General features: G+C 39.2%; 2 protein-coding genes across 2 annotated transcripts in view; both read right to left on the reverse strand.

Moving 5' to 3' along the window:
* The window catches only part of pcnx4 (pecanex 4), a 26,744-nt gene extending 20,925 nt beyond the window's left edge, over window positions 1–5,819 (reverse strand). The window contains exons 1-9 of the mRNA XM_037695347.1: window positions 5,054–5,819; window positions 4,785–4,964; window positions 3,863–4,401; window positions 3,652–3,752; window positions 3,303–3,425; window positions 2,847–3,207; window positions 1,306–1,409; window positions 120–1,213; window positions 6–53 (exon numbers count right to left, since the gene is read on the reverse strand). Coding sequence (XP_037551275.1) covers window positions 6–53; window positions 120–1,213; window positions 1,306–1,409; window positions 2,847–3,207; window positions 3,303–3,425; window positions 3,652–3,752; window positions 3,863–4,401; window positions 4,785–4,964; window positions 5,054–5,751 — 3,248 coding nt within the window. The 5' untranslated portion in view covers window positions 5,752–5,819. The remainder of the gene's footprint in view (window positions 1–5; window positions 54–119; window positions 1,214–1,305; window positions 1,410–2,846; window positions 3,208–3,302; window positions 3,426–3,651; window positions 3,753–3,862; window positions 4,402–4,784; window positions 4,965–5,053) is intronic.
* A 4,940-nt stretch (window positions 5,820–10,759) lies between these two features.
* Window positions 10,760–21,963, reverse strand: part of lrrc9 (leucine rich repeat containing 9) — a 13,765-nt gene continuing 2,561 nt past the window's right edge. The window contains exons 7-33 of the mRNA XM_037695349.1: window positions 20,710–20,892; window positions 20,255–20,410; window positions 19,940–20,121; window positions 19,698–19,829; window positions 19,418–19,597; window positions 19,195–19,309; window positions 18,936–19,071; window positions 18,721–18,861; window positions 18,515–18,633; window positions 18,067–18,237; window positions 17,863–17,982; window positions 17,541–17,732; window positions 17,265–17,378; window positions 16,966–17,106; window positions 16,651–16,828; window positions 16,309–16,529; window positions 16,104–16,226; window positions 15,886–16,016; window positions 15,661–15,769; window positions 15,434–15,573; window positions 14,867–15,003; window positions 14,225–14,442; window positions 13,335–13,403; window positions 12,355–12,471; window positions 11,228–11,402; window positions 10,906–11,062; window positions 10,760–10,793 (exon numbers count right to left, since the gene is read on the reverse strand). Of these exons, the coding sequence (XP_037551277.1) occupies window positions 10,760–10,793; window positions 10,906–11,062; window positions 11,228–11,402; window positions 12,355–12,471; window positions 13,335–13,403; window positions 14,225–14,442; window positions 14,867–15,003; window positions 15,434–15,573; window positions 15,661–15,769; window positions 15,886–16,016; window positions 16,104–16,226; window positions 16,309–16,529; window positions 16,651–16,828; window positions 16,966–17,106; window positions 17,265–17,378; window positions 17,541–17,732; window positions 17,863–17,982; window positions 18,067–18,237; window positions 18,515–18,633; window positions 18,721–18,861; window positions 18,936–19,071; window positions 19,195–19,309; window positions 19,418–19,597; window positions 19,698–19,829; window positions 19,940–20,121; window positions 20,255–20,410; window positions 20,710–20,892 (3,891 nt within the window). The remainder of the gene's footprint in view (window positions 10,794–10,905; window positions 11,063–11,227; window positions 11,403–12,354; window positions 12,472–13,334; window positions 13,404–14,224; window positions 14,443–14,866; window positions 15,004–15,433; window positions 15,574–15,660; window positions 15,770–15,885; window positions 16,017–16,103; window positions 16,227–16,308; window positions 16,530–16,650; window positions 16,829–16,965; window positions 17,107–17,264; window positions 17,379–17,540; window positions 17,733–17,862; window positions 17,983–18,066; window positions 18,238–18,514; window positions 18,634–18,720; window positions 18,862–18,935; window positions 19,072–19,194; window positions 19,310–19,417; window positions 19,598–19,697; window positions 19,830–19,939; window positions 20,122–20,254; window positions 20,411–20,709; window positions 20,893–21,963) is intronic.

The following is a 21,963-nucleotide window of genomic DNA, read 5'->3' on the forward strand; positions in this document are numbered from 1 at the left end:
GGGACTCCATAGGTCCAAGGCTTGCCTGATCAAACAGCAGCTTGAAACTAAACCTGAAGATAAATGAAGTGGTAAATTTTGTGATCAAAATAAATAATGGAGATCATGAACAATTTTACCTGAACGCCTGAAGTGTGAGCTGATAAAGTTCTTTGCTTGAGGACAGCCAGTCGAGTCCTTCAGTCCATGGTACATCTCCACAGTAGAGCCTGTAGATGTAACTAGGACTGGTGAAGGAAGTTTCTGCTCCCACAGAAATGAGACATGAAAGTGCAACCTTAACATGCAGTTCTTTCAGGACCTCATCCTCCTTGAGGGCTTTAGTCATGTCCTCTGAGGTCTCCCCCTGCACAGCTTGCCCAAAGCGGCCCAAGGTAAATCGAAACCACTCCTCTGGAAATAAAGGCCTAAGTGAGAGCAAGCGAGATGGGAGTAATGGTGCCGTCCTCCACCCTAGTGGCAGGTTGAATACCTCAGATTGGGGACAGCTAAATTTCAGATGAGGGCTCTCTCTGAGGACTTCTGGGTTTCTGCCTTTATCTACAGCTGGCATCCCAATACTAAGTCCAAGAGGCTGCAGTGGTTGCAGAGCAGAGAGAGCCATGTTTTCAAAAAGACTGTCCATTTCTACTGAGCCTGGCAGAGAGGCTCCTATCTGCAGGGTTGAGTGTCCAGGCTGGGCCTCTGCTGTGACTAATGCCACAGTCCGTCTTGCTGGTTGTGGTCCAAATAAGTCATCCTCATCTGACCAGTCTCCAAAAGAAGTCAAACTAGAACTGTCCTGCCTGAGCCTGTAAGAAGACACGTTGGATTCGACCATAATGGCCTCAGATGGCTGGTTGCAAGTTGTTTGAGCAAACTGTGAAGACTGGGACTTTATGACTCCACTCACTGAACCCTCGTCAAGGCTCCACAAAAATCCTTTATGCCTTTGCACACAGTACCGCAGGAGCAACCAGATCAGAGCTTTCATGAAGTCGTCTTGAAGTTTCCTCAAGTTTTCATGAGAGTCGATGATACCAGAGAGGACGTTTCGGGCATCAGAGTAGACTTGTACAGCAATTGCAGTGCAAGGGGTGAGGGCATTTCCCCAATGCAGGTTAAAGCCCTGCGTGAAGCCAAGCCGCTCCGGTTGTTCAAAAGCAGCCTCAAACACTTCATCCACCCTCCGCGCCTCCACTGTGTGGCAAGATGTCTCCTGCAGCTCTAGACCCTGTAACAAACCACAACCCCTTAAAGAATACCATTTTGCTAGTAAGTGGCTGAAATGTCTTGAAACACAAAAAGGACTGAATGACAATGTACCTTGATGTTGACAGTACAGTAGCCATATCCTCTCTCTAGAATCATGATCCAAACCATACGGTCCTGAAACCGTCCAAGGAAATGAGATCCTGGAGCTAAAGAACCTGAAAATACAGAGAACATCACATTATCGGTGCCCATTTACCAGAAATATAAGTTGTAATATATGAACAAAGGTCAACTAAAGGGGAAAAAAACAAACAAACATGTATATAACACAATATGTCTGCAGATCAACATGGCAACACTATGAGCTACTTTAAGATGTGAACTATTACACTAGAAAGAGGAAGGTTAATACTGATTTACTACTGCACAGACCAAACATTAAAACTATTATTTTCCTTATCTTGCCTTTAGTCTCAAAGACTTTTTTCCTCTTAATACATGGTAGGCATTTCCTTTCTAGAGACAGAAAGCAGACTTATTTCAGATCAGATCTGCAGCAGCGGCAAGGTGAAGGAGGTTTTCGTTTTACTATGACTAGTGATTGTGTGGCTCAAGGATAAAGCTGCGTCCCATAATGACATCTCAGAATAGCTACCTCATGATGTAAAGTGACAGACTGGGCAGATTACTTTCCTGCTCACTGCTCCATGGCCTCCAGTGTGAGTAAAGCAAAAAGGATGCTCCGAACTGCCATCATCTGACTGAGCATCGACCTAACAAGGGACTATTCTAAATAAAACACGATGTCTACAGCTTCCAAAGCTTACACTAAACAACAAGACTGACTGATTATATCACCTTAGCATTTTCATATACAATTTTATCCACCAATAAAGGGTTTCTCTTGCACAATTGTTTTATTTTTTACCCTTTTCTGATAGAGCGCAAAAAAAAAAAATCCTAGCAGCAGAGCAGTTTTTCCCTTGGAGTATTATGCAGTTAATGTTGTGGAAACATTTGGATGTAATGAATACAGATCTGGGCTTTTTTTTGGGTCACTTCACAGGAAGCTCAACTTGATGATGTAAGCTTGTATTGCTGCCAGTACTCAAAAATGGCTGCTCACAACAGATTTTTTTCTTCTATTTAACCACATGAGAAGCTTCAGTGCTCTTTGATCTGCATAGCCCTCACTTGACCCAAAGGAAAGTGAGGTCACTGCAATTACAGAAGAAGCGAAAACGCACTGTTGCAAATAAATAAATAAAATTATATTACAAGCTCTGTTAAGAACTCTTATGTGCACTTATCAGACTGGTATTTGTGCTACAGTGGAATTTAAAAAGCACAGTAAAATGAAGAGGAATACCACAGCCTGTAAACAAACTTAAATACCCAAGCCTTTAAGATATCAGGTTTAATTTTATATTATGGATTTTGGATCATTTAGTTCCTATTCATTTAATCTGTGTACAATCTGAAAATGTAATTTCATAGTTTCATACAGTTTAAAACACATTGGCTCTCCTTTTGGATTCTAAAAAAATACACACACACAAAAAATAAATAATAATAATTGGCACCAGCTCTGTTTTTTTCACCCAAAATAAATAAAATGGTAGAAAGAGAAAAATTGATCATAACCCACTAACCAAGTGATCCTCTTGCGAAGGCTGTCCTTAATGCAGAGGCCAGACTTCCACTCATTTGCTGGTAGAAAATCGAGTCTGGACAGGGACAGGCAGTGCCCACAGGACCTGGCCAACTACGCTGAGGCCTGGGAAATCCCACAAGAAAGATGGGCAAAGTGAAGAGAGGAAGCAAAGGGGCAGAGAGCAGGGCAGAGAGAGTCACCACTGCTAACACCAGCGGCCACAGGGATGCGTTCAGAGCCAGGAGAGTTCCAGCTGACTGACGACGCTGTTTCTTTTCTGTCCAAGATGTCACCAACACAGTGAGGGTAAACTTTAGTTTGGACAGGAACTGGCTCAGCCTGTCAATCAGAAGGCCCACCTAGATCCAAAACAAAGGCGATTATACCTGATCAAATGATGATAAATTTAATGATTTGTTAATGGGTGGAAATGTTGGATTTATATTAAACTCACCAGGAGAAGCTGAACTCCAGTTCCCAAGTTGTCCCATCCTGGCAGCAAATTGTTTCCACCTGCAAACCGCACTAAAATCACTACTACCATCTGCATCAGAGCATCCTCTGAGCTCTGCCACACCTGCAAGAAAAAAAAAACAACATTTGGGAACTAATCAGAAGACTTTGTTAATAAATAAAAAGCCAGTTGTTCTCTGGCACATTTTTTTTTATTGTATATTAAAGAAAATAATTTGAGATTTTAGCTAAACTGGGAGAATCTGCCACAAGTCTAAACAATCAGTGATACTAGAGACGTTCTGAACGCTATGTTCACACAGGTATATGAAACGTGAATGTGAATATACCACTCTAAAGGCTCGTGTGAATCCCACACTGATGGAGACCCTGTGTAGTGACTGCAGAGATGTGTCCATAGACAGAAAAGCAATCATTGCAAGAGGAGACACTGTGAAGTAAATCAAATGGTCAGTCACGTTTACAAAAAGAGATTCACATATAGCAGTTTCTACACCTAAAAGATTAAAAACTCAAAATTGTATATTATCACAAGCTTACCAAGATAAAGAAGGACTCTTCTGATTGCAGCAGCTATGTACAACCCCCTGTTCTTTTGCTTAAATATTTGCCCGTTAGACATGCCTTTAGGATAAAGGGGATTAAGAAACATCCCTCCGAACAGATATGCTCCCTGGATCTCTCTTAGAGAGCAGCAGGTAAAGAAGAGTATTATGAGGAGGTAGCTGGCAGGACCTTGGGGTCCTGTAACCATGTTTTGGGACTGAGCTGAACCAAAGAAGTGATGCAACAGTCCTGCCTCTGCCATTGCTACCAGTAGGAGACTTAAATACACCAGAAGCTCCCTGCAGCCTAAATTCCAGCCAAAGGAAGTAGGGAGAAAAGGTGGCAACACTCCACTGTGCAATCCCTGGTTTCTGAAGGTTGTTCTGGGACTTTTGCAGAGCGTGCCAACTTGACTGAGGTCCAGGCTCAGCAGAAATCCAGTAGAGACGGAGAAGAGAACCACACCCAGTGTTGATGGAATGAAGTAATTACAGATAGCTACGCTGGTGGATACACCAAACATCAAGAGCAGCCTGTTGGATAAGAAACACAAAAAGATTCAAGACTGGTGAAAAACAAGATAATGTTAAGACTTATCAGTTTAGACTAACAAGACTAATATGAGTTGTTCCACACAAAATGACAGATTTAACCTTGTGTCGGTTTCTGACACTTCTGTAAAAAATACATGCGTTACATTTTGACAAGGAATAGTTAGAAAAGGCAAGATCTTGTGGTAAACTTAAAATAAGCCTCTTAAAAACACCACATAAAAAAATAACAAAATGCATTATAAAGTGACAAGTGAATATACAAAAAAGCCTAAGCTATCGCAGCGCATGTAATAAAAATATTTTACAGAAAAATCAAGAGTACAAACAAGTAGTGCATTTATATTATACAGATTGTAACATACCTGATATTGCTCGACATGGGTGAGCCTCCTAAGCCAAACACAAGAACCTGCTCCATGCCCCAGAAGAGCAGGGCATCCAGGGGTGGCAGTACACCCAGTGCCCACAGCAGAGGAAGGAAAAGAAAGAGCACATGAAGTATCTGGCTGGCAAGCTGAAGCTCAAGCACAGGGCTCGACAACCTACACACCAACAAAACAGTTCTGTTATCATTATTACTATAACGCATACCAGGTTTTCTTATATTAAACCCTACTTTGTTCATGCTCACCTATCAACCATGTCCACAACGATGAAAATAGAAATGTAGAGGGGACGGGTAAGTGGGGTGATCTCATAAGTGTCCTGTGCCTGGAAAGTGGCTGTTTCGGTGGCCGTATTTACAATGAGGGAATACTCAGCTATACACAGAGTCACCCAACTGATGATAAAGACTACAAGGGATACACCAATGCTGCCATAGAGAGCTGTCAGTCTGCCCAGGAACACATACCAAGTCCCAAAGCTGCAGAGAACTCCAGCTAAAACTGAATGCAGCACCACGTTAAGGCCAAACCGCTTCCCTGGAGCAATGAATCTAAGCGTCTCTGGGCTAACACAGTTTGTAAATTCCACTTCCTCTTCATCAACCAGAATATTGGGTGCGCCGAGTCTCTCCACTGCGCCACTCCTGCGAGCAGCATACAGTGCCAGGGCCTGGACACCTGCCGCAGCCGCAAACATAAGCATCCCAGAAAGCATGGCAGCATGGAGCTCCTGAAGCAGCTGCAGCTGGCAGAGCAGAGTGCCTATACCCCCAAAAAGCCATGGAGTCAAGAACAAGACTGCTTGGTTGACGTATACATATGGTGGGGCACAGTACCCTAACTTGAAACGTGGACCTCCCAACACTGTCTGAGGAAAGCGCTTCCAGAAGAATTCTTGCTTGTACTCATTAAGAAGGGGCACATCTGGCCCCATTCTGACCATTCCAGAAAGGGTAGCAGGTCATCTCCACACAGCAGAAAAAGGAGGGTTTCCATTCATCATCACAAGCGTAGAGGACTCTGCAAAGGGAAAGCAAAGGAGAATTAAAAAAAGGACGAATAACAAAAGAAATGTTTCAACACTGGCAAACTGCAAGGATCCTAAAAGTCTAGCTTCTTTAATAAATTTGGTAAGACAAGTGTTGGATCACCTTGTTTAGAGCTAAAGCAGATAATTCCATTTGAAAATAAAATCCAGGTAAAATAATACATATTGAAAAAAAGCAAACCTAGGGTTTTTATAATGTAAAGAAATGGACCTTAAGACACAACGTAAGGTACATAAACTGTTAACTGTACAATTATCATAAAGAACCAGCAAAGCATGAAAGTCTTCAAGTCACAGATTTCTAGCTCACTGCCTAAAAAGTGTTTGTTGAAGTCTAGTTTAATACCTTTTTTAGACATTTCAACCATCTTCAACTTCGATGTGCCTGCACTCAAAGTGAAACCTGACCTTCTGCTAGTTATACAACTTAAAACAACCATTATTAAAAAGATAAAACAGAAAATGTGAGTTCCAGTGTTCTTGATCTTACCGTCTAAACTTGGAAGAGTAGGTCTGTTGTCACACTGAAAATACTCATTTGTACAACTGTTCATATTCAGGGAGCAGGCACTTTTCACTCCTAGTAAAATCCTTGTAAGCATATATTAGTTTATAAAATACTATGCATACTCGTTAGTTGTGTATGACAAAAGGACGCCGAAATGTTGCTAGGAGAACACAACACACAGGGCTTGTGGATGCGCTAATGAGAGCTCATGCTAACTTTGCAATTAGCTAGGGGAAGAAAAAAACAACTTACCTTACAAAACTAAACCGAGAGTTTTACTAAACGAGGTTTTGCCTGTTTTCTATTAGCTAACGCACAAACCCTAAAAAAGCAGCACTAGGTCTTTAGACTAGCAGGTAAATATATGGTTGGCAACCGTGTTAGATGAGCTTACCGTGAACAGCAGGGTGGTTAAAAGCAGATCAGTTTTGTTGTGTGCTTCACGGCGTATTTGAAAATATTTTACAGAAAAAGGGCCCAAAAATGTCAGGATTAACATTAGCTGCTAGCTAACCGCTAGAAAGCTAAGAAACGTCAGGGAAGATACACACGGTCAGATTGTGACCAATCAGAGAAGGGTAGATATGTAGCAAGGGTTTTGATTGGCTTACGTTATATTAGTCCCGCCCTTTACATGATAGCGAACTGCCCGTCAATTATAAATGGAACACAAAATCTCACTTGTACCTTTTCTTTATTTAAAAAAGGAATAATTAATTTATTTGTATTGAAGAAATAGTATACAATAAATTGAAGAATAATTTCCAAATGTTATTCTAAATATTTCATATGACAAATAGGCTCTCAACTTTGTGCTCCTAAAATGGTTTTATATAGTATTAAAAACTTTTATTGCAGCTATCAATTTCTGAGTGGGAATCGCACACAGAACGTAATTTTAAATATACCATATTTAGATTAATGCCACTTGAACAAATATAAAATTCAATAAAATAGCTGATGAAAACAAAAAAAAAAGGTAAACAATATTTACATTTACAAATGCATAAAGTGTGGCAACCTATTGTTTTTTCCTACAAAAAAAGGTTAAAATAGATATATGCCAGTCTTTTCAGCCCTCAAAATAAATACAGGATTATAAACACTACTATCTAAATTCTTCTTATTGTGGTTTTATCACAAAAATTTACAAATTGTACAAGAAACCTAATATTCTAATTGAATTAAAGAAATGTTGGCCACGTGTGCTTCTAGAAAATGCTCATTTAATAAGAAAAAATGGGTAAAAGGGGGGTATCACTACAAAGGCCACAATATTAACACAAAAAAAGCTATCAATAAGGAGCCAAGGCGAATAAATTGTTGTTTACTGGGATTGAGTAGGAAGACAGGAGTTTTGTTTTCTTGTCATCCTGAAAAGCAATTTCTACTTGGTGGGTGTTGAACACAATAAACTATTACAAAGAAAAGCCCGTCAGTCATGACAACATGTATTATGCATTGTAATCCTCCCTTACAAAAGCTTAAGTAAAACACAACACTTAAGTCATCAAAGAAAAAACATACTCCAAGTCTAATGATACATTAAAATCAGGAGGCAAATTGTCCAAAACCCTATCATCTGACAAATTAGTCAAAAATTGATTCAGTTGAATTTGCAAGAAGGGGTACATTTGGAGCTTTTCTGTTAACCTTTTCCTATTTCACACAGACAATGCACTTTGTGTGATTGAAATAATGTGATGGATGACACACAAGTTCAATAATGCAATAAATGACACACAAGGTCAGAAATGAAAAGTAGTTAAGGCTTTATTTTTCTATGAGGTTTGCTCTCGTTCAAAATGTCTACACAAAAAGAAGCATTTTCCTGTTCATCCTAATTGTTCGTGCCCAGTCGCTTTTTATTCCACAGGAAACAAATTACAGGAAAATGACAGGCGGCTGCAATAATTCGATGACAGACTTCAAAAGAAGCAATATGGCAAGACAGGATGTATTTGTGAGAATAAAAGAAAATAAACTTAGGACATAATATGAAGCTTTTGGAGACAAAACAATTTAGAGTTTGTTGATGACTTGCAGAGGGACATGAGCAGCAGCCAAACAGTTCATTTTCACAAGTGATGATGAAATTGTGGCCTCTATTCAAGCAGCTCTGCTTGCAAAATGTAAAGATGTCCATGTAGCACTTTGATAAGCATTCCACAATAATTAGTGTTACCATCAAACTTCTAGGTTATCACACCTCCTAAAACCGGACCTTGAGTATATAGCAATGATAACATGCTCTATTCAGCAATTATTCACAGAGTCTTGAACTAATGGTACTCTGAATGCACAGACACAGCAAATGCAGAGTTATTGGACCAGCAGTAATGGCCCCATACAGCGCTTGTGTTTCTTTGTATGCATGTGTTGTGAGGAGTCTACCAGGGGAGAGGGGCATCATCTATAACTGACTTGCAACAAGCACAAACATCTCTAATTATGAATCTAGATTACAAGTGTGGAGACTGACTCAGTTCCCCCTGACACCGTCTCCTCTTCTCCCTTTCGGTCCCTGCTGCTCGAGCCACGCTCCATATCAGGCCGATGAAAACATAACCTGTCACATTCTATCCCATTAAACCAGCTACAAGCCATGTGGTTTGCTCACGTGGCAGAAAAAAAGAGGGAGGAAGACACAGAGAGCAGTGCATCTGGTTCACTAAGGTGATGAATTATTCACATTTTTATGCTAATGTCATTTTAATGTAAGAAATACTGACAGATATGTAGATTTGCAACATACTCCGTGAAGTGGTATGTTCAATATAAGCTTACACCCACAACAGAATTACAAGAAGTTATATTTATAACATCCATGGTGCACATACTGTACACAAATATGGAATGTGTAATTATCCCTTGCAATACCTAATGCATTAGAGCACTCACACTGAGCTCCCAAATCTGTGTCCTGAGTCCATCAGCTGCCATTTGATGTCAGGCAGAGAAAGGTAATGGCAGTGCACTCACTTGCGAAGTCATTAGCCCCGCTTAATGCTGGGAATTAAAACAAATTAAGTGAAGTTAAGTACATGCATTAGAGAAGCTTGTTTGAGGAGAGCTTTTTATTTTTCCTGCGTGGAGCTGGCTGTGGCTTCGGACGTTGAGCGAGGGCAGGAGATACAAAACTGAAGTACAGCATCCTCTTCCAACTAATGAATTACCTACAGAGGAAGAGAAAAATTAATTCAGAGCTCATTAGCGGTGTCGATAGAGTTCTAAGGACACCTAGTGGTCATGTTAACAACACTGATCAGCAGATACAGCATGTTAATAAAAAAATAAAAAATCTGCCCTTTGTATGCTGATAAAATCACAGAACGCATAAAAATAGACAGTTAAATTTAAAGAGTTTTGTTGTTTCTTGGGTTAAAATTGATGTCTCACCATATGGGTTATATTATCAGTCCAGTTCCATGGTTCAGTTTAATGGTCATGAGCAAAATATTATAATGAACAACTAAACTGAAGTTTGATCTACTACAAGCATAAACAAACAGAGAAACATGGAGGTTTATATTAGTTTATCATCAGTTTACTTCCAGTTGCATCTCGCATGATTTGGCCCATTAAGGACAAAACTGCTGTTGGCTTTCCTAAAAGAGGCTAACACGATGAAACCGACAATCTCTGCAATCCATTTGGACCTTGTTCAAGATTACATTTTTATCTGAGCGACTGCAGATTATTGTCCACAGAGAGGTGTTCTAAAGCTGGATTATCCACTTGTTGGGGATGCATTTGACCCAATGGATGAGGCATGCCGGCTTCACACTCTTACATCTGTGAGTGTTTTCCCCCCCTACTTGTTTAGGGCAAAGGATGGGACAGCAGTTGAAATGACACCAATACCTCTCATCCTCAGATTACCATGGTTAGTGATTCACATATGCAAAGAGAAAATGAAGCTGCAGTCTAAATAAATGCTTTTGACAGGAATAGATTGCATGTCTGCATCAAGCTGCCTAATTTATAAGACTGAAAGTAGTTTAGGTTTAAATTATGCTATATTTCAAAGAGCAAAACATATTTTCAATAATAAACTGTTAGATACATACTGACAGGTTGAACAACAAACAGAATCCATATGGGCTAAATTATAGAAATAACATATTATGGCTTTACAAACTGGCATTTTGCCATATAGAGAAAGTGACTGTTTCATTTTATAAATGATTTGAATTGACTGTAATTGCATTCAAATACAATTACAGTAAATTTATTGTATTTGTATTTGAATGGTGCCCTGAGATAACTATTGTGAATTGGCGCTATACAAATGAACTGAACTAAATTACTGTGGATATCATAACAAAATATTCATTGGAGGCGTGTGTTCTCACCTAAGGTTCTGATCTCAGACTGCTCCATCTCGTCTCACTGCTACATGGGTGGATGTTTGCCACCATATGGGAATCTGGAAGACAATAAATTTGTAAGCAATCTTCTTGCAATTATTCATTAATTTATTATTTAAAGAGTGTTGTAAAAAACATATTCACCGCATATAATTTTTATCCATTAACAACCTGTTGTCTTGTTGTTTGAAACGGGCATCATTGGCCTCTCTGTTCCCATAAGACAGAGCTTCCAGGGTTGGCAGATAGCTTCCTGTGCTTCGGCTGGGTCTCAAGTTAACGTTCGCTTGACTGATTTGACCAACATTACTGATGTTATGCTTCTTGTCTGGTATAGAAATCAATATATAACGAGTGTCAGAAGTATTAGTATCAACCTAAACTAGAATGTACATGCCAAAAAATATATATCCACCAAATGACAAACAATGAGAATCTTTATTTTAAGCATAGTATTCATCATTAAATTTAATTTTTTGAATGCAGCACTCACATTTGTCTGTGTATTGGTTCTCATCTGCATTACCAGTCTGGGTATCACGCATAAAATTTGGTAGTCCTGCGCTTAAAATTCCTCTTAGAGTGATGTTATGAGGCAGAAGGGGTAGCAGTTCAGGTAGGTTAATTTTGGTGGTAGGAAAAGCTGATCCACTGTGCTGACAGCTTTGCTTTAAAATAAAAAAAATGAGCATTAACAACACAAAGAGAAAAAAGTTAGAAGTTAAAATATGTCAAATGACCTCGCTAGTGTCTCCAGGGTTGGCTTAAAATCTGACCTCACTGACTTTTACATGATTGTATTTTCTTTCCTCCTATGTCAGTCACAGTCAGAGCAATGCTTCCCCTCCACCCATACATTTGGCAGGGGATCGGTGATTAGATTGCTTGTTGTTCCACATATATAAGCATCTTATAGGAGAGCAGTAATTACTGCTCATCACAAACAAGGTTTAATTTCAAGAAAAGCATTTGCAGGCAAAAAATGAGAGTGATAAATGGCATTCATAGGAGTAACTAAAGAAAGGTCTGCGCGTTTAATGAAAAACACGAGATCTCGGTTCTGTCATTTCCAGTTCAACGATTAACAAGCAGAGGGGGTCGCTTTGACATGGCTAATACGCTGTAAATCCACTGGTGCATTATCGGCCAGGCACATTTCATCTAATCAGCAGGATGATGCAAGCAGGCTTACTGCTTTTAATTCAGAGATGTAGGAGAATTACAGCCACAATTTCTCATTACATGAATATCAGTTCAAACTGAAACAGTTTGATGCAGGATTTCCTTTTATTTTGTGACTTTAGCTTGGTCACTAAATCTTGTTTCTGTCAGTTTTGCTCAAACAAAGTCCCTTTTTGTGAGTTAAATTGATGGCCTTCTGCAGTCCAACCTTATATTAAAAGAATAATATTTGTTTTAGATTTGTCGAACAACATACAGCATTTAGACAGAATTAGTCCTAATATTGCTTCCCTGTTCATTCTCATCACCTGGAGACAGTTAAAAGACGTATTACTCCAAAAGTTAAATAAAATGAATAAAAGATTATGAGCGCACAAATGTGCAGTTATGTGTAAATGCAAACGTGCTTCTTAGTTACAATATTGCCATTGCTCTCACAAATGACTTTTCATCAGCACTGGTTCGTTCCTCCAACGTGACCAACACTCCATCTAGGACCTGCAACTCATTCAGACGCAGCACTAAGGCTGGTCTGTGGAGAGAATTACGAGCAACCTGAAGAAAGAAAAGGACAAAAAGTTTTGACAAGATAAAAGATAGTTGTGACAAGCCAACGCTTTTAAATCAAATCCAACATCTTTTTAAAATATATTTGAGCCTGAATGGTAAATCCTTGCTTTGAGACATATGGGACCAATATGATGCTGTGTGTGCTTCAGCACAGCTACCGTATTCCCAGCAGCTGTTTGAATGACCCATCTGATAGCAGCAGAGAGGTCTATCTCCAGCTGAGGACATGCTCTGGCCAAGAGACACATGCATGTTCCTACTGCTCTGTGTGTGCTACAGAAAGTCCACAGGAAAGAAGCAGATTGGCTTTGGTTGGAGAACATAGAAGAAGGAGCAACAGCAGGAAGTATTGTCTCCAGGGTCACTGTTGGCCTGCATTCTTTGGCAGAATTATTACTTCATCCCATTAGAAGGGAAGGGGGATGGGGTCAAGCAGTAAAGAGTATATCACAGCTGAGCATTACCCTGTGGATAACAGAGAAGCCCTGTGCCGTGGTTCTGCTCAGGCTTGAACCATGAGCTCCAGATGGGTGATGCATTGGGGCAACAGTGCCCTGCCATTTGGTCAGCAAAATGGTGTTTGATGCCAGCTTGTTTGAGGCTCAGCAGACGGCCCATCATATAATCACTTAATTTAGAGTTTGGGATTTTGCAAGTGAGATACTGAGCTTATAATCATGCTTTGGACATTTTATTTGCGAGTCAAAAGCCCTCAAAGTGAGCTGTAACTGTGGATTCACTTCACGATGAAAGCTTTACAGAAAGAAAAAATACTGGGATAATAATCTCTACTAGTTTATAATACTTAATTGGGTTTAGTGGACAAACTAAAACCCAGTAATACTCACTGGATTGCCAACCACAGAAAGCTCTGTCAGAGAGGGAAGAACTTCTAGTTTGTTGAGCTCTGACATGTCCTGCACAAAGTAGAAAAAAACAACAGTTTTCATTCTCTTAGTCACTGCCCTGTCATTTAACTACTCCTCCCCACTGATTCCAGCCTGCTGTGTGGTGATAATGGACACATATGTATGAGGGCAGAACATTTCAGAATTTTGGAGTTGGGAGGATGGAGGCTGCTGATGGGAGAGATTACATGCGTGAGCTTGCATTAATCTCATGAAAGAGTTTGGGCACGCAACAAGGCACGCAACAAGGCACGCAACAGGACACGCGGATGTTTTCTTTGATTCCCAGCTTTAAAGACGCCCCCACTGCGAGGGCCGATGCTCTGGGATGATTGCTGTATTTTAAGTCTTAATTGAATGCAGGAAAATATTAAGGAAGTGAAGGAAAGAAGGAACTGGCAACAAAAGTGCAAATCACTCACCCTGGGTGAGGAGATGCAGACTGAGAAGCTGATTACACGTTGTCCTGATTGTTCCTCTCTTTCTTCATACACACAGCCCTGACCTTCAATCAAACTTGATTCTCCTTAATACTACCCCTTGCATGCCACAGTGGGTGGTAATAGCTCATGATTACTATACTTTATGCCTACTTTGCAAATGCAGGGAAAAGTATTACTGCGGCATGTTGAATAAAACGCGTTCTGAAACATTTGACACATATGAACCAATCAGTAAAACTTGGTGGTAAATCAAAAACTGTACAAAAGGTGACTGTGACCTTCCTGAACGCACCAAGAATTCTCTGCGCTATGTGGCTTTCAAGTAGTTTAATTGAAATTGCAATTTCATTAAAATTCTCAATATAAACATAAAAAAAAACAGAATACCTGTAGCTTGTTCATGTCGAGAAAGAGCTTGCGGAGGTCAACCAGAGGATCAAGATGATTTAACTCCCGAATTCGGTTCCCTGCAAGGTGCAGTTCTACCAGGATATTTTGGGCTATAAAGGCATTTTTGCCCAGAGTTTTAATTCGGTTTCTGTCTAACACAAGCTCTCTGAGCTGGAGAAGACCTTCCAAGCCTTCCACCTGGCTGATCTCATTGCCTAAAGAAAGATAAAACTTCATTAAAACAGTAGATATTTATCTCAGATAATTAAGTAATAGCCCTAAAAACAAAAAGCAAATAGTAAACTGCACTTCCTTAACAGTTTAAAAAGCAAGTTTCTTGTTTGTCCCTGCTGTAAAACCTTCAAAATGTTCCAAAATAAGAAGAAGAAGAAAAAAAAAAAAAGACCGTAAAGTTGTCTTTCTAGGACAAAACACCCCAAACAAAGCAAAGCTCAATCAAAACCCATCAAAAGCTGTTGAAAAGAAAGTCAGACGTTCTTTTCTTCCAAGTCTCATCATCCACCTGGCCTTAGGTCTATGGGAGGCATTGCTCTTTTGGTGCTTGCCTTTTCACAAGCTCCATACACCGCACTTTAAACCAGCTTTGAGAGGGAGGGGTAGTACGTGAGCCATACATACCTTGGAGGAAGAGTGCTTTAAGATTGGTGAGCCTGCTGAGCTGCAGATTGGCCATATTGGAGATGCCATTATGACTCAGATGAAGCACTTCCAGGCTTCCCATCAGTGGCTCCAGGCTGCTGGTGGGCCTAGTATCCCTTAAACACAGTTACAGACAAACATTTTGTAACCTCTGGGGATAAACGAACATCTCATTCTCCCTCCTGCTGCTGCATTTAGCCGGTCAGACCTTACAGGTGCACACAAGCTCATAGCAATTACAGTCAAGCCAAACAAAAACAATGACTGTCACAAATTGATTTCAATATTTTCCATCAAAGTACCGACTTTAACATACTTTTATTTTAGCTGTATTTTCACATTTAAAATATTGTAAAATTCAGTGCATAAAATGATTTATGTTTGCAACTAAGTTTATATAGTTCAGCTCAAATCTACCTACAAAAATGATGGCACAACTGTCAAAAGGCAGCAAATGCATTATCTGGTCAGTGCTGCCCTCTAAAGGCCAATTTCAACAGCTTGTGGGAGAATTACAGTAAAATACTAAATAAAGCTTTTTATTACCTGTTGGCTTTGGATGGACTCTGCTGGCCATACCCACTGGAGTGGACTTTGCTGTAAAGTATCCGCTTTTTTGTCAGATGAGCCTGAGTTTTGCGCACGGGTAGAATGGACTCAATGTGGTTGTGGTTTAAACACAGAACCTGTAAGGATGATAATGTAAATATATAATTGATCTAAAGCTTATTTCCATATAGTATGCATGCAGGTGTGCAACAAACAGTCTGTACTTTGATGTTTGGCAGGTGGATAAGGCCAGAGAAGGAGGTGAGATTGTTGTTTTCTAGGTTGACACTGTGCAAGTTATGAAACAGGTTTGCTGGAGATAGATCAACCATCCTGATGGAGGAAAGGTAGATTTTTACGCTTTGTAAAGATCTAATTTATCATAAAAGTAAAGATCATTCTCAGATGTTTCACATGTTGTCTTTATTTGTCTTAAATAGGGTTCCTACCTAATAGAGCAGGATTGCAGAGATAAATTTGTGATGTCTGCATAGTTTGAGTGGCCAAGCTTCTCTGCTACTGCGTCAGTGGTTAGTCTCCCTTTAAACATATTATTTGCACTCTCACATTCGCTTAAATCCTGGAGAGAACAGCAAAAAGAAGCAAAAAACTCAAATTGACTACTGTAATATATGAGCTGTGCAAGGTTTCAGGCTTTGGAGCATACCACTGCAGTTCCATCCAGAGCTTTAAGGGAAGGCAGATGAAACACGACATAGATTCGATAGTTTTCCAGCATCGTCACTAAAGGATTGCCATATAGATCCAGAATGATGAGATTTGCCAATCCCTGATGAGAAAAAAATAAGGAGCTTATGAGCTCAGAGAACACAACGATAATGATGGGAATATTATAAACCAGCATTTCTCACTTTAAGAAAATAGATGTCTCTGGATGAAGAAATCTGGTTGCTTTCGATGTAGAGTTCAAGGAGAGACCGAACTTTCCAGATGCCGTGCAGGGATGTGATACAGTTGTTTGCCATAGACAGAAAAGTCAGGTTGGGAAGCTGACCCAGAACTGAGGCACCCAGACTGGAAAGTTGATTTCTATCCATGCTCAATTTATTTAGGCAATGCAGTTCTGTCAGGCCTAATATAAAGAGAAGGCAAATGCCCACACAAAAATAAGAATGATTACTGTGTTATTGAATGTTAGAAGTAAATAAATATTATAGTGTAATTTTAAATATATTGTTAAGAGTATGCCTAACCACTGAGTGAGCTGATGTTGTTGTCGTTTATGAAAAGCTCTTCCAACTTGAGGCAATGATCAAGACCTTCCAGTTTAGAGATGGCATTGTTATTAAAAGATGCCCAACGCAGGTTTACCAGCTCATTCATATTACAAATCCTGGAAATTCTTTGATTGTCAAGATTCAGGGAGGTGATCTGGTCAATTTAAGGCCACAGTCAAAAATAAATTAGAATAGATGAGACAAACAAGAGTATAAATTATAACAAACAGCACTGTCACATTTCTTAGATGTTGTTTTTCACAATAGCTTTCATATTAGCAAGATTTTTACCTTTGCAGCCCAGTCTGGCTCCAGTTCTGTACCAGGTCCCCAGGGTGCTGGGTTCAAATGAGAGAGGAGCTGTGCAGTTGACAGCAAACTGAGACTTCGGGGACGGTCGCTTTTGGTCCGAGAGTGTGCCAGAAGGGTTGCCTGAAAGCAACGTCAACACATCTATGTAAATGCTGCTCATCACATCGAGTTTCAATCATTTAACAATTGGTTTCAAAACATAAAATTGTTACTAAAACAAGATCAAAGGAATACAAATATATTTTCTATTTGAGTTGCATAAGAAAACAATATTTCACTTGGTTAATAGCCATATGAGCAGCTTCAGCAGCCTCCTCTTCTTCTACCAGCACTCCATCCAGGTAAGTGAGGGCCGTGAGGCGGCTGAGTAGATTTAATCTGACCGTCTCTGGCTGAAATGAAAACATAACATTCCCATGTGTTTTACACCTTAAATTTGTTAGCAGTTCCAACAGTTTCTTCATGCATATGTTTAGCAAGCAATAAATATTGATTAGGCTATGAAAACTTTAAATGAAAAATGGATTTATCTCCATTTTTTCACCACAACACACCCTGTTCCAGGGATTGTATCTGGTGTCCAGTTTCATCAAAACAGGAGTGTGTTTCCTCAGCACTGCTGAATCTTCTCTAGCTTTGGTCAACTCATTCCAGCTCACATCGAGTTCTTTGAGATGTTTCAATCCCCGCAGCCCCTCCAGAGTCATTAGGTGGTTGAAGCTAGCATCCAAAAACTCAAGGTTGGTCTGCAAAAACACCACAACATGTTTACCATTTTAACTTCATACCACTGTCCAAAACTGTCTACAACAAATCGCTTTGTATGACCTTAAACAAACTGTAAAACTAAAGAAAATCTTGTATCGTCACATTTACCATGTGGGAAAGGTCACCAAGGTTTGTGAACTTGTTGAAGCTGATGGTGAGATGTCTCAGAGCTCTGAGACTGGAAACCGCTTTAATTTTGCTCAGATTGTTGTCGTGAAGGTTCAGCACCTGCAGGTTCAGTACACCAGTGACAGGTTACTGAGTGTGTGAAGTGGCCTCAAAACCAAATGCTTCACAACACAGAGGACTTACAGTGATCTGACTGAGGACATTCGCTTGGGCTACACTTAGCAGGATTTTATCATCCAAGCCCAACAACTTGGGCTGCGGCTTCAGGACAGGTTCCATGTTGAGGGCGGCTTCGTCCAGAAAACTTTCTTTAGAATTTTTATCTTTGATGACAAAATGAATCAATTCTTTATCCTAGAAAACGCACATTCAAACGTAAAGATAAAGTGGATGGCATGTTTTTAATTGTTTGCTATAGTTTAAAATATAAAAAGAAAAGAAGTCTGATTTTTTTATTTTATCTTTTGAAAGTTTTTGGGGGTAATTTTCAGAAGAATTGAGCAATTTCATTCATCTGACTTAAATTCACCCTAAATTTGGGCAGGAAAATCTTCAAAACTCAACAAGAAGTTTTGTATAAAAGTATGCTGACATATTACCCATGTAGCATAACAGTGTTATTATGAATTACCTCAGTGATGTACTCAAAATATACAATGTACTCTGGCAGGACAAGGTCATGGTCAAACACAAACCACTGTCTTTGTTGGGGAACACAGTCTGGGTGAGTTTTAGCGGAGCTGGGTCGCTCTATATAAAGAAAAAACAAAGAAATACAGAATACTTCCTTGTTTAAATGTAAAAGTAGCTGTAAAGCCAAGTATCTTCACTAAATACCATCATTTGTTGGAGAGTTAGGCTTGGTGTCCACGTTACGATACACAGAGCAGATTTTGAGGTGGCTGACTCTGTCCAGCAGTTCTTTATCACGGATGGGCATGCTGTTACCCACAAACACTTTGCACACAATTACATGACCTACAAGCACAAAGTCCCTTCAAGGTTAGCATTTTAAATAGAATGACCAAAGCATATAAATAAAACTAACTCACCATGCCTGAAAGGAATTGCATCTGCACTTTGTTTGGAATCACACTCACTGGCCTTTTGCAGCAGGTACTCAATTCTGGGCTGTTCGGTGATATTTAAGCTGTTAGATAAAGGCACAGCATCTTCTTTTTGAAAAGTCTAATTAAAAAAGGAAACATTTTACATTTCAGCATGTTTTGAACTGAGCTTTTCACAGTGGAATCGATTTGCTCGACACTAGTGAATCTTGTGCGAGTGCATTCTTTTCAGCAGCACGCTCACCTTTCGTTGCTGTGTTGTTTTAAAGCCTTCCTCTAAAGCGCACAAAGTCGCCTCTTTCTCACATTTTTCAAGGTCAGCTAGGTAGAATAAATAATCCAGTTGACATCTGTAATTCCTAATTTAAAAGGGGTTTTTAGAGTCACGATGTAAAACTGAAACTGAATGCGTAAAGGCTTTAAAATGCCTTTTTAAGCCTTTTTCTTTGAAGTCAAGTTTTACTCACTGTGAAACCGAAGCAGATTCTTCGCTGTCAAGAAGACTCTGAAGTTTGTCCTCAAAGCGAAGCCTTAATGTACTGTTGTGGATGCGTAAAACTCTATTAATCTTTATGTCAGTGATGTGAAAACGTTTGTAATCTGATGGAGAGAAGCGGGAGAGCAGGAGGTTGCAACAATATGTAAACCTGTTGGTTGAAAAAAACAAATAAAAATGGATTTTATTTCCTCAAAGTAACTGTAACGAACAAGATGGTTGTGGATTTAATACTGATACTAAATGAGCACCAAGGGTCTGTGGAGGAGCCCTCCTCTAAACGAATGTTTCCAACACTTTCCAGCTCCATCAGTAAAAACTGTACCGTGTACCCCGTCTGAGTTGTGGCTTGGATCAGTTCTTGCTCATACCAGGCTTCAATGCTACAAATAAAACAACAAATATTGTCGCTGTACATTAAAACATGACTTTGGGTGAAATCCTGATATGTATAGATTGATTTGGTCCTAAAGCAGAGACAAAGTAAACTAACTCATCCATCCTTCTTGCCCAGACGTTCAATCTTTCCCTCAGCGATTCAATCTTAAGAAGTACTTTGTGCTCCACGGCAGGATCATGACTACTGGTGGCTGAGTCACTTTTTTCTGTTAAACCATCCTCAAGGTAGCTTGTTCCTCCTGATTCAGCCTCCGACATGGGGTGCGCTCGTTGAAGCTAAGAATGTAACCAAATATAATCAAAAATAAAAACTGTATGTCCATGTTGGAAGTAATAAAATATAATTTATCCTGCACTTTCAGTAGAGACACCACAATGAGTTTCTAAGCATTTAATGAATGGTACTTACACTTTTGAGGGTGCGACTGAGGGTCTTAATGCATTCTTCAGGTAACTGCATTAGTGTTTTCTTCCTTTCCAACAGTCTAAACTGAGTCTCTTCCAACTTCCTCTGAGCAGAGCGTACACGCATGTTGTAGTACATAGTTTTCTTCATTACTGCAGACTAAAGACCAGAAAAGGTTTGAATAAAAAAGCCAAAAAAGAATAAAAAATGCATCAAATAACAGGTGTGCTAAAAATACATCAGATCTATTACTATTCTGTACTATTAAGTATCTTAATCATTACTAAAAAGGCTCAAATTTGTCCAGACAAATCAAATAAAAAAAAGAAACATGCGTTTTCATTTTATTTTTTTAAGAATTTGATTAACCTGGAAAGTTTAGGTGGAATAATCTTATGAATTTAAAACTTTAATAAAACAGACCTGCTGGGGTATTTTTTTATTTAATTTTTGAGTACCTCTGCTGCATCCTTGGCTTGCTTGTCAGAGACATTGTAGCTGTCGAGCCGATGGAGGCCTGGGTTGTGGTAAAGAACGTGTGTGGCATAATTGCACAGCAGACAAACCGGGTTTGGACTTGACATGGGGTCCTGCAGCGCTAACTCTCTCAAACTGGGCAAGTGGGCAAGTGCTGTCAGCTCCTGGGAAAACAGAAATCATAGAATAATTAGAGAGAAAGGCCTTTGTGAGTCCAACCTCCTTAATAAAGTCCACACATTATGTCTATATTTGCAAAATGAAACAATCTACAGAGTACATTCAGACTTCTAGGCTGCTAGCTAAAGAATCTGGCAGCTTGAGAATCATTTTAAAAATTAAATTTCAAGGAATTATTTCATTTTTTTACAGAACACACAGTACAAAGCAACACCACAAATAGCATCCAAAATACTTAAAGTGATAAATAAATCAATGCAGCGTATAAAAAAAGACATCAGTAACCCTTGTTTTGTTGATTGCTCTTTGAAAATAATATCTAAATATCAGACAGATGCCATCTTAATTGAATGTTTCATTTCATTTCTCTTCTAAATTCACCCCTCTCAGCAGTTAAAAGATATGCCAGACACTTTCTCTTTGCAGTTATTGCACAGGGATAAGCACAAAGACAATAACTGCATTTTTTTATAGCTGAGCTGAGGGAAGATTGAAAAAAGGTGAATTGTTGGAAATAGTGCTGCAGTGTGAAGATGATGAAATTAAGATCAACAAACATTATTGTTCCACGTCAAAATGACCTTGTAGAAAACAATGTCTTAGAGTGCTTTGAATAAATGCATCAGCAGACTTCATATCAAAATATTAAACTAAAAGAAGCCTTGATTTTATGTTTGGAAATGTCAACATTTGTTATGTTTGAAATGCAATAAATGTTCATAGGTAATTGCGACTTACATTTTTTATTTTTTTGCCACTATATTCATTGAAAAGTATAGTGTATTTTAAAATGTACAGTTTATATTGTTGAATGTGAAATAGCCAAATTATAAATTGTGCTGCTCAACATCTCGACAAAGGTCTCTGGGGTGGAGAAATGATTAAAAACATGATCTGACCAAGACCCTGACAAGAATTTAGAAATGTCCTTTTTGTCAAATCAAGGATTTTTATAAGATCTGGAAAAACAGGCCAGCAAATTTTGTACAGAAAAAATTCTTGAACTTTGAACAAATCGGAGTATTTAGGCGAAGCACAATTTATAATTTGGCTAT

This window comes from Nematolebias whitei, chromosome 21 (assembly GCF_014905685.2).
Source record: "Nematolebias whitei isolate Nwh7 chromosome 21, NemWhi1, whole genome shotgun sequence".
Lineage (NCBI taxonomy): Eukaryota > Metazoa > Chordata > Actinopteri > Cyprinodontiformes > Rivulidae > Nematolebias > Nematolebias whitei.